Source organism: Scomber japonicus, chromosome 24 (assembly GCF_027409825.1).
Source record: "Scomber japonicus isolate fScoJap1 chromosome 24, fScoJap1.pri, whole genome shotgun sequence".
In the NCBI taxonomy this organism is placed as follows: domain Eukaryota; kingdom Metazoa; phylum Chordata; class Actinopteri; order Scombriformes; family Scombridae; genus Scomber; species Scomber japonicus.
In genome coordinates this window covers 12223839-12234809 of record NC_070601.1, presented here as the reverse complement: position 1 = coordinate 12234809, position 10971 = coordinate 12223839, and the positions used below count along the sequence as shown (strand labels likewise).

Genomic DNA, 10971 nt, shown 5'->3' with positions numbered 1-10971 from the left:
CAACAGTGTTTTCAAAGCAAGGGGCGAAAGTCAGGACTGTAACAGTGGCTGCTTGTGGCGCAAATGGAGACAGATCCGCCTAAGTAATGCCGTTCATCTGTTAAAGAATGGGGGGGTCATTTAAAGGCATTCAACTGATCACGATCCTAATGTGACATCTCACCAGTGTGTTTTTCGTCGATGTCGACTTGGACACTTTTACCATGGAGCTGCAAGCTTTAACAATCTACACCCGGAGCTTCATTTGGTGGCAGAAACCTCTTTTTGCATCTCTGGAGGTGAAATAACCTGCACATCGGCAGCTTTAAAGTGTGAACATTTTTTTTTCTTTTCTTTTTCTTTTTTTTTAATATATAAATCTCGCCTCTATGTGGATTGATTTTTCCCCCTGCACGCTCTTCTCAGCATTCCCTCAGTCAGTCGACGGATTTTTGCCATTACAGCTCAGTAGAGGGTGTCAGATCTTTCTTAGAGCACCGCGCTAGGATGAACACAGTCTCCCCGTTCCTCTTTTTGTGATCCCCGGATCGCCACCAAAAAAAAAAAAAAAAAAAAAAAAAAAAAGAAGAGAGAGGGGGAGAAGAAAAAAAAAGGGAAAACGGCGCAAACGAGCGAGGCAAGACACCGAAGGATGTGAGGGGGGATGCGGGTGTTTTGCAGCGGTGGGATCGCCTCTCAAGCTCCAGTGCAGGGTGTGAATTCAGCACCAGGGGAGAGGGAACAGCTCCCGACGCCGCAGCACGCAGCACGACAGGGGGAGAAGAAAAAAGCACGGATTTGTTAATTTTTTTTTTTTTTTGGTGGTTGTTGTTGCTGATGCTGCTGCTGCCGCTGCCAAGGTCAGTCCCTTAAAAAACGAACTAAAAACAGAGCCAGAAATATGTGTTGGACTCTACTGCCTCTACTCGTTGTTGTTGATTTTCATCATAAACACGCGGAGGCTCTGAGGATTCAGTCGATGTGAAAGAAAGAGACGCTTATGTGGTCATTTTCCAACTGGAAGTCTGGACACAAGAGCAGGTTAGATGCAGCATGGATCTGTTCTAAAAAGACTGCCTTATATTCTCCAACACCTAAATGTTTATTATCTGTATCTTTTTTGTCCTCCCTCCTCTTTCTTCACTGATGTAGACTGAATTCACTGCTCGTATGTCTTGAAACCGGGAATGAATTGTTCACGTTGAAAAATGCTGCTTTGGATTGTTCTGCTGAATGCGGCTCTTTGTGTTGCTAGTGGAAACGTTACAAGGGACGTTTGTAAGGAGCAGATATGCTCTTGCAACGACATCGAGGGAGATCTGCACATAGACTGCGAAAAAAGGAGCTTCACCACTCTGCAGCATTTGACTGGCCCGAGCTCGCAGTTTTATCACTTGCTGTTGCACGGGAATTCTCTATCCAGGCTATTTCCCAACGAGTTCGCCAACTTTTACAATGCTGTGAGCCTGCATTTGGAAAACAATGGTTTGCACGACATTGTCCCCGGCGCCTTTCTGGGATTGCAGCTGGTGAAAAGGTTGCACATCAATAACAATAAGATAAGATCATTCAGGAAGAGTACATTTCTGGGGTTAGACGACTTGGAATATCTCCAAGCTGATTTTAATCTGTTAAGAGATATTGACCCCGCCGTTTTCAGGGACCTAAATAAACTTGAAGTGTTAATACTTAACGACAACCTCATCAGTGCGCTACCTATAAACGTGTTTCAACATGTGCCCATTACGCATCTCGACCTGCGGGGGAACCGAATCAAAACGTTGCCTTATGAGGGGATCCTTGAACAAATACCGGGCATTGCGGAGGTTTTGTTGGAGGACAACCCGTGGGACTGTAACTGCGACCTGGTTTCTCTTAAGGAATGGTTGGAGAACATACCGCAGAACGCGCTTATTGGGAGCGTTATATGTGAGGCTCCCACCAGGCTGCAAGGGAGCGACTTGAATGAGACGTCAGAAGTGGATCTGTGCCCTTCACAGAGCGGCGGCGTGGACACCAGCCTGGTCGCCCCTCCCACCCAGGACGAGACCTCGGAGCCCGTGGCTCAGGCCCCGCGTCCCACGCCTTACAAGCCCAACGGAGACGCCAGTGGGGTCCCTACACCTGGAGGCCACGGACCCCGGAGCCGCTCCAAATCTCGTGAGAATTGGCAGCTGAAAACGAAGCCCACTCCGGTGCTGACAGGTGTGAACAGCGACAGAGAGCACAACGTGACGTGCCCCCAGCCGTGCAATTGCAAGCTGGTCGGCTCCAGACAGGGGCTGGGGGTCAACTGCGAGGGCAAAAAGATCGAAAGCCTATCCAACCTTAAACCTAAACCATTGGGCGCTCATGAGTTGAACTTGAGAGATAACAACATCCACGCAGTGAAGAAGAACCAGCTGCTCGGTTACTCCAGCCTCAACCTGCTTGATCTGGGTGGGAACAACATCAAGGTGATTGACAACAGCACTTTCCAAAACCAGAGCGAGCTGAGGTGGCTGTATATGGATAAGAACTACCTGGATACGCTCATAGCAGAGATGTTCGTGGGCCTTGTGAATCTGGAATATCTCAGTTTGGAATACAACGACATCCAGCTGATAGTGGCAGGTGCGTTCAGCCCCATGCCAAATCTGAGGGTTCTGTTCCTCAACAACAACTTGCTGAAATCTTTACCCGTGGATGCTTTCCTTGGGATTTCTTTATCCAAAATTAGTCTGCATAATAATTATTTCCCCTATCTCCCCGTGACTGGTGTGTTAGACCAGCTCAATTCAATCATACAGATCGATTTGCATGGGAATCCGTGGGATTGCTCGTGCAACATCGTGCCCTTCAAGCAGTGGACGGAGAAACTGGGGGCTGATGTGATAGTGAGTGATCTCAAGTGTGAGTCCCCTGAAGAGTTTTGGAAACGTGATTTCCGCTACGTCCGGAACGACCTCATGTGCCCCAAACTCTATGACAGAATCTCCCCCACCTCCCTATCCAAAAACAGCACTTTCACCCTGGACTCGGGGACGCGCTCGAACTCTTATTTGGAGCCGAATAGGGTCTCCATTTCTGTGCTCGTCCCCGGGTTGCTGCTGGTGTTTGTCACGTCCGCTTTCACTGTAGTAGGAATGCTTGTCTTTATTTTGCGGAATCGAAAGAGATCAAAGCGGAGGGAGGGGAACTCTTCTGCGTCGGAGATCAATTCCTTACAGACAGTGTGTGACTCGTCTTACTGGCACAGCGGGCCTTATCACGCAGACGGGGGCGCGCACCGGGGCTTCGACTGCAGCACGCACCTCTCCACGACAAACGATGCGTAAATATACAAGGGGGGGAGACTCTGCTCTATAGCCTAGTTCAATAAGCCTATACCAGACTGGATTACAAACAGTCAACACAGACAGACTGACGTTCACAAAAATGACTGAAACAGCAAGAATCCTCCGCTTTTGTGCGTCATGGGCGAACACAGACTTGTTTATGTCTTGTTTTACTCCAGTTGAACCAAGTAAGTCAGTCTGCTGCACAGGCCCCACTCTGTAATATATGTATATGCCAAGCCCCCCCCCCACACCCCACCCCCCTCCTCCTCCTCTCTTGCCCCCCCCCTGGCTAAAACCTCTCCCTCCCCTTCCTCCTCCCAGTTCTGCTATTTGCCGCAATCGGACTACGGATCTGTACGAGACAGGGGGGGAAAAAAAAGAAGGGGAGGAAAAAAAGAGCGAGGGAGAGAGGGCGTGTGTGTGAAAGAGAAATAAGGGAGAGCGAGACAGAGGACCCGGGGAATGGTGCACGAACGCATGAATGTAAATGTAAATACTCGGACCGATGTATCATAATCTGCATGATGATATTTCGCATGGTTTCAACACACACACGACGACGAGGAACCATAACCACCATAACCAACAAAGAAGCAAAACTCGACCCTTTTCATGTTATATCAATATGACGACTATATATAGATATTAAGAATTATATATGACTATTACAAAGTGCCATTTCTCTATTTTTTGTGAACCTGCAGTTAGGATTTGTATTTGTTGTTTTAAACTTGTTTGGAGAAAAGAAGAAAAAAAAATATACACACAATAACGGAAAAATGATGACTATCGGAAAAAGGAGTGATGGAAGTGAAGCTGTCAGTGCATGTTATTTTCTGTTCGTTATCATTTGATTGTCGATAAATATTGGGGTTATTTATACCGTACTAGATGGTGCAGATTAAATCCACGTCTGCGCAGTCATCATCTCCTTTATGAATGTAAACTGTGTTATTTTATGGTGTGCCAATTGTTGACTTTCAGATATTCAGACATGCAGATGAGCATGACCAATTAACGTCACTCAGATGCTTATGCTGCAAAGTTAATGTAGCTAAAATAACAGTTCCGTGGTTTTTGTGTGTCAATGAATATAGCCTGCTTTGGGTGAGAGGAAGAAAAAAAATATATATACACAATAAGTCATTTAAATGGGGGGTTTATACCATCATATTTTTTCAAAAACTGAGCAAAGAAGTGTTTTCAATTGAGCTATGTAGGTATAATTCGATCTATGTAAACAGCGCAGGTAGACTGATATAGAATAATGCTTTTTTAAATGTCAGAAAAAAAGTATTCCTCCACAAAAAAAGCTTATGGCTATGATTCACTTTCATCATATTGTGAGCTTTTGTAAAGCCATCTAATCTTGTCCAAATAAGAGAACTGAAACTCACTGTATTTACTACAAACATGTGCTTGAAACAGGCTGTCTTACTGAGGGGGGGGGGGGGGGGGTTAGAAGGGGGTGTGATTATTGCTTTCTAACAACACAGGGGAGAGAGGGGAGGCAAGGCTGTAATGGCAACAAGTCACAGCATGTGGCCAGGTCATAGAGGTACAGGAGGTGTCTAATTCACTGGGGAGGAACACACATATACACACACCAGAACAAACACACACACACACACACACACACACACACACACACGGAGGTAATTAGATAATGCAAGATGCCTTTTTCCAATTCAGCATTTTGAAACTTTGAGATTACTCTTCTTGTGGGGGGAGGGAGTGTGTGTGGGGGGTCACATGGTTATTGTGGGTTCATGAAGACAATGCCATGACTTTAACACCTGTTTTTTGCAGAGCTGTTTGGGGGGGAGGGGGGGTCTGCTGCTTTAGCCTATACTGCTTTAACATGAACAAATGGCGATTTGACATGGAAATCAATAAAATTTCAAAAGTTGGGGCATACTTTCAAGTATTCCAAAAAAAATGTCTCTGCAGTGTCTGAAACAGATGCATAGGACGTGCAATTTGCTTTTTTTGTTGTTGTTTAATTCTCATGTATTTAATAAGATGTAAAATTCCAGTGCTGATGACTCATTTCTGACATTGCTGACTGATTTTCATTTAAAAACCCCACTCCAAGATGCCTAATTTAGAGACGCTTCCAGCTAAATTTGACTCAAAGCTACCTAAAGATGCCATGGCAATGATGAGAGTGTACAGAGATGCTGTGAGATGGGCTTACACCCCCTGAACTCCCCTCCCTTGTCCTCCTCTTCCTCTCCCCTGCTAGCAGGCCGGCAGTATCTCCCCCCCAGTATGCATACTAGTGCTGTCCATGGTGCTGAATCACCTCCCCCCCTGCCTGCTTTGTGTACTGTTCTGTTCTGCCCCTTGCGTCCCAATGTGCGCTCGTAAGCGTGCGGGCCCGTGTGCACGCGCGCACAGGCATGCAGCCACGCACGTGAGAGAGAGAGAGAGAGAGAGAGAGAGAGAGAGAGAGAGAGAGAGAGAGAGAGAGAGAGAGAGAGAGAGAGAGAGAGAGAGAGAGAGAGAGAGAGAGAGAGAGAGAGAGCAGAGTGCGTGACCATTTGCATGTATGTTTACCCTCCATTACTTTCCCCTACTGTCACCTCCTCTTCTTCCCATATATGTAACCATGCGCCAGTTTGACCTTGGGGACTAACATCTCAGCAGATCTGTGACAAACACTCATCACTCATCATCATCATCATCATCATCATCATCATCATCAATCCCCCCACCCTCCCTCTTTTTTTTTCTTTTTTGTCCAGTCATCTTGCTTCCTCCTCAACTCCCTGTTCCCTGCTCTTCTGTCCAATCACTCGGGAAGTGGGGAGTGTGTGTGGGTAGGGAGGGAGGAGGGTGGTGGGAATTGGGGGGGGTGGGGGGGCGGCGGGTGGTAATTATGTGTCTCTTCTGTGGAGTATATTACTGTGCCACAGCCCACTGATGATTTGTCATAATTTTCAAAAACAAAAACGCTGTGTTTCAAAGTTACATTTATATGCTTTGCGATATTTGACCTGCTTCTATTTTGTTAAATAAAGTGTGGTTGAGGTTGAGTAAAAAAAAAAAAAAAACAACACAATGTTTGGTTTTAGGAATTTTTTTTGGAGTTGACTGAGTTCTGGTTGGGGGGAGCTGCGGTTATAATGAGACATGTGACCAGCTTGAGTCATCTTGTGTTCATATTGTTTTGCATATTTCTATCCTGAAGGGTTTACAAAAACGTATTCCAAGAATGCTGCTTTCTGTCTGTGTTCATCAATAGAGGGAAAATGCTCCAAATATGGTGAATAGAGTGCAGATTTTTACATTGCATCTGGTATTTTTTTTACTATTATTTAAGCTTTTTTTCTCCTCCAGATAATGGAAATCTTGGATGTAACACCCTTGGTACCCTAGAGTGAAAATGACACATTTATACTCTTGCTGCAGTGCTGGATGTATTATCATACAACACTGCAACATGAATCTGAAAACATCATTTCCTTTGTGTGGTGTAGTGTGTAAACCCAAAAATCCAAGATGCTGATGTCAGAGTGTCCAAAAATATATCTTATGTGTATGATTGATGTATAAATACATGAGCCAAATCATAATCCTTACATAAGATTTAATTTGAAAGCTAATTCTCAGTGAAAATAGCACAACATTAATCTTTTAAGGGGGTTTATTGTTATTTCTGTATAAATACATGGACTGCTACTACATTTGATACTAACACCACATGTGCAGCAGAGTTGTACACTGTATATTATATAATTTATAAGATCTTGAAAACATTCCTCTCTTTGAATCCATTAGCTGTCTGTCAGGTGTTCTTGTACTATAGTCTTGTGTGACTCAGTGCGCAACTATTCATTAATGCAATGGATAATAGCTGTTGGAAACACAGCTGAGTGGAGTAGCCGATGTTGCACGCTGGGCACACAGCACTACAACACTGTTGTGGCCCAGCAGGTCTGCCGTAGTTCGTGTGATCTTCCCCCCGAGGAGCTGGCTGTTGATGCAACACTTCCAGCAGGGATAACATCATCCCCACACCTCATAAACACTCAGAGCTTTGGTGTAAATCTCAAATGGTCTTAGGGTTTGGTTTAAATCCGCGCCATTTAATTCTCCAGGCAAGGAGAACAGTTTGTGTTCTGTATTTGGAAGCTTTTCTTTTGGCTTGAGGGTAACTTCTCAGGAAAATGAAGTAGTGTGCACCTGCGGCTGGTTTTAGATGGTTACTCATCAGTTGGAGTCCCCTTTCTAAGCTTAAAACATTCACTACTAAAATCTGCTTTCTGTGCTACCTCGGGCACATCTGCATTGTTTTTTATTTCATATTGCACTCACTTTGCCCAAACACACAAATGAAAGGTAATCTTATTTGTCTCAAGCAGGTAGCATTGGAAACAAATTGTACTTGCAGGGGGAAAGAAATCATATCGGAAGTGATATTGTGTCTATCAGCCGATTTGTCATCTTGTTCGTGTTGTCTGGGTTTCATGCGGAATTACAAATGACAGCACAGTGATGGAAAAACATCAAAAATCATTTCATTTGTGCTAAAGTGTCAGTGTCTAGCTTTTATCTGACTCCCAGTGGTCAAATTCAGCGCTCTTTGTTTAGCTTTTGTAAAATTCCCTGAATGATTTTAAGCTTGGGTATTGAGCCTTTGATGTTAGCTTTGATGAAAGTCCCATGTGTTGCACTGAAGAGTTGCCAGTAGTCCTACACTTCCAAACTCTGCAGCCACTGCAAGCATTGCCGCTGGTATTAGCCCATGAGGTTGTGTTGTAGCGATTATCTGGCATTATCCCCGGGGATTTCTTGGTGTTACTCCCAGATATTATTATTAGCCCATCCACCGCAAAAGCACTTAGCCTATAAGTCTTAAGTGGTTAGGTTTTAATAGCCTTTATGTTCTTTCTGAGGCGCGATGGTTATGAAACACCCTCCATTCTTTTAATGTTGTGCTTTTGGAATCAGTGCCACTGACTGAGTTTGAGCTTGAAAGCGATGGAGCAGGGGGGGTGTTGTAGTGTTGTACATAGATGTGAACACAGCAGTGTGACAAGCAGACATTATAGTGAGTAGACATTATGCTTGTTAATATACCTTTTCCGAGCATATCCTAAAACATACCCTAAATATAATTACATTGACAAAGGCTCAATCTTTAGAGGGTTAAAGCGTCTTGTTGTTGTTGTTGAGTGAAATTTTGCCTGCAGGTTTACTCAGTGTGTTCTTTCAATGCAATCACCGCAAGTCATTTTCAGAGTGGCTAATCAGTCTTGTTTTGTTTGTATGTTTGGCTTTCTGACAGCTAAACTAGAGCTGGGAAAGGGTGGAGGCTTTAGATCACGGCCTGACTTCACCGAAACAACAGCATGGTGCAATAACTCAAGTAGGGGGGAAAAAATAGGAAAAGAAAGTTGAATACTTTTTGAAGTTGGGTGCGATGTGCTCTGGGAGTTCAGAGGAGAGGAGAAAAATCAATCAAACCACACGCAGTTCAAATATTATATCTTACTCATATTGCCATGTCCAGCAAGGCAGACTGTAGAGCAAATATCCCAAGTAATTAAAAGGATCCCAACTCATAATTGACCCAGATCTGGTGTCAACTGCACAGTGCGTGAGCCTATACGTCAAAACCACCGAGCGGAGCCCTTTAATCAAGATGAGTGAACGGCCTACCAAGTGTTTCCTCCAGCCCTAAGTAATCCTCTTCTTCCAGCCCCCCACTTATCGATTATCTCATTGATTTGATTTAGCAGCCGCACGCGCTCCCATCCTTCACTGGCATTTCAGGCATTATGTGGCTCCGCCTGATCTGATTACACAGCTCGAAAAACGGGGAGCAACAACCACAATACAAAATGGAGTTTGTTTGCAGTCATAAAGCGAGGCTGTAGAAGGATTTGTTCAGGAGGTGGAGGGTGGATGGGGGTGGGGAGGGGGGGGTTGTGTCAGACTCGAAGCAACTTCATCATTTCAACACCTCTCGCCTTGCACATATAAGTATCGTTAGTCCACATGCTTACCTCTACAGCTCCTCACCTAGGTTAGAAGATTTTTTTTAAATTTCCTGGAGCAGTCCTGGTCTGAACCCAAGGAAGCCTGACCTCATAGCTTTTTTACAATTATAAGAGAACAGCTTGTAAGTGGGCCAAGGGGAGTTTGGCCTATTGAGCACTCAGTAAGAGCCTCTCCAAGTGCAGACACATTGTACATCACCATCCTTTACTGTATGCATTTTAGTATTTGTACATTCATGGTTCTTCACTCTTTTTGAGTAAAGTGACACTAAGGTGTTGATTGTTTGCGATGATGCTCGAGGGTCAAGCATTGGTATTTGTCGATTGGAGGGGCTCGAACACGTACTGGTGTTTCAACCAGGCACTCGAATCGGTCACCGGTGGGTTGATAAGCGGCTGCTTTGCAAACCTTGCTAACAAAAGAAGCTCAAGGACAATATATCTGGCTTGTTCCTCTTCTCATCCTTATGTATGAGGACTCATTCAAAAGGGGAAGCTTCCAGGTTATGAAATGTTCCTATTGTCATTACGTGAGCCGTCGCGCATGATAACAGCACAAATGCTTTATTTAGTATTGTTAATTCAAGGGATGGCAGTTTGGCAGTAACCCAGTCAGACCATCTTTTTGATTTGTGAGATACTGAGAGCATATTGGGTGGTCTAATACAATATGAGAAATCCTGGTGTTTTGTTGATATATTGGCTTTACTTCAAGTCTTGCTGGCTCACAGAGTCCACTGCTGTACATGTAAAGTAGCAAAATCTTTTTAAACCCCATTTATTTTTTCTCTCTTTTTCTCTTGATCTTATTAAAAAAGGCAATATGTAGAAAAAGTATTGAGGTAGTAAGCATTTCCTTTGCCACAAACTGGGGGTCATACTTTTGAGGAAGGTTGTTCCATGGATTATGGTAATTTTTGCTAAAAAGTCTCTCTCAGACAAAGAAAGGTCTGTGTCACTTTGTACGCGGGTGAAGTTCTTTTACATAGTGATAGCAAAAAAAATTATATAAAGGGCAGATGATGTTTGACACTGGAACATTTTCAAGGGAAATTAAAAAGCAGGCTGGCAGGAAGGAGTAGGTGAAAGGTGATATTATAAATGTTAATGATACAGAAGCAAAAATGAACTCCAGGAATTCAACAAAAATAACAAAGTGAAGCAAAATAAAGCAAAAAAAAACAAGCCTAAGTGGAACATACCATCTAACTCAGGTTAATACGGGGTGAGCTAGACTGATACAAAGCTTTCAAAGCATATGAAACATCCATTTTCTCCATCCGAATTTCTCTGTTATTCCTGACAATCAGATTTTTTTATTGTTACACACACACATAGCCTCGAGTGCACCACATGAATCACAGAATGTCATTTACTAAAGAACACTTTTTATCCTTCCTACCTCAACTTGGCAGAGTATAATGACTCACCGCTGAGTGCAGCTAATGATGCACACCTGTTGTCACTATCACTGATTAGGCAGACGATCTAGCCACCGTCACAAAGCTCTCAAAAATGAAAAATCACAGCGAGTTTGAAGCCCTTCAATAAAATACATGATGAAACACAAAGTGAAACCCTGTGTTGTGTTACTTGTTTAACATGAATGATAAATTAAGATGATGATTGGGCTGAAATTAGAGACTGAATATACAAAAACACTA

The 10971-nt window shown here is 43.8% G+C and overlaps 1 protein-coding gene across 1 annotated transcript; it reads left to right on the top strand.

Moving 5' to 3' along the window:
* The first annotated feature begins 1187 nt into the window (after positions 1 to 1187).
* LOC128354362 (SLIT and NTRK-like protein 1) lies at positions 1188 to 3296 on the top strand. The gene has a single exon (XM_053314599.1). The coding sequence runs from the start codon at positions 1188 to 1190 to the stop codon at positions 3294 to 3296; it is 2109 nt and encodes a 702-aa protein (XP_053170574.1).
* The last annotated feature ends 7675 nt before the right edge of the window (positions 3297 to 10971 follow it).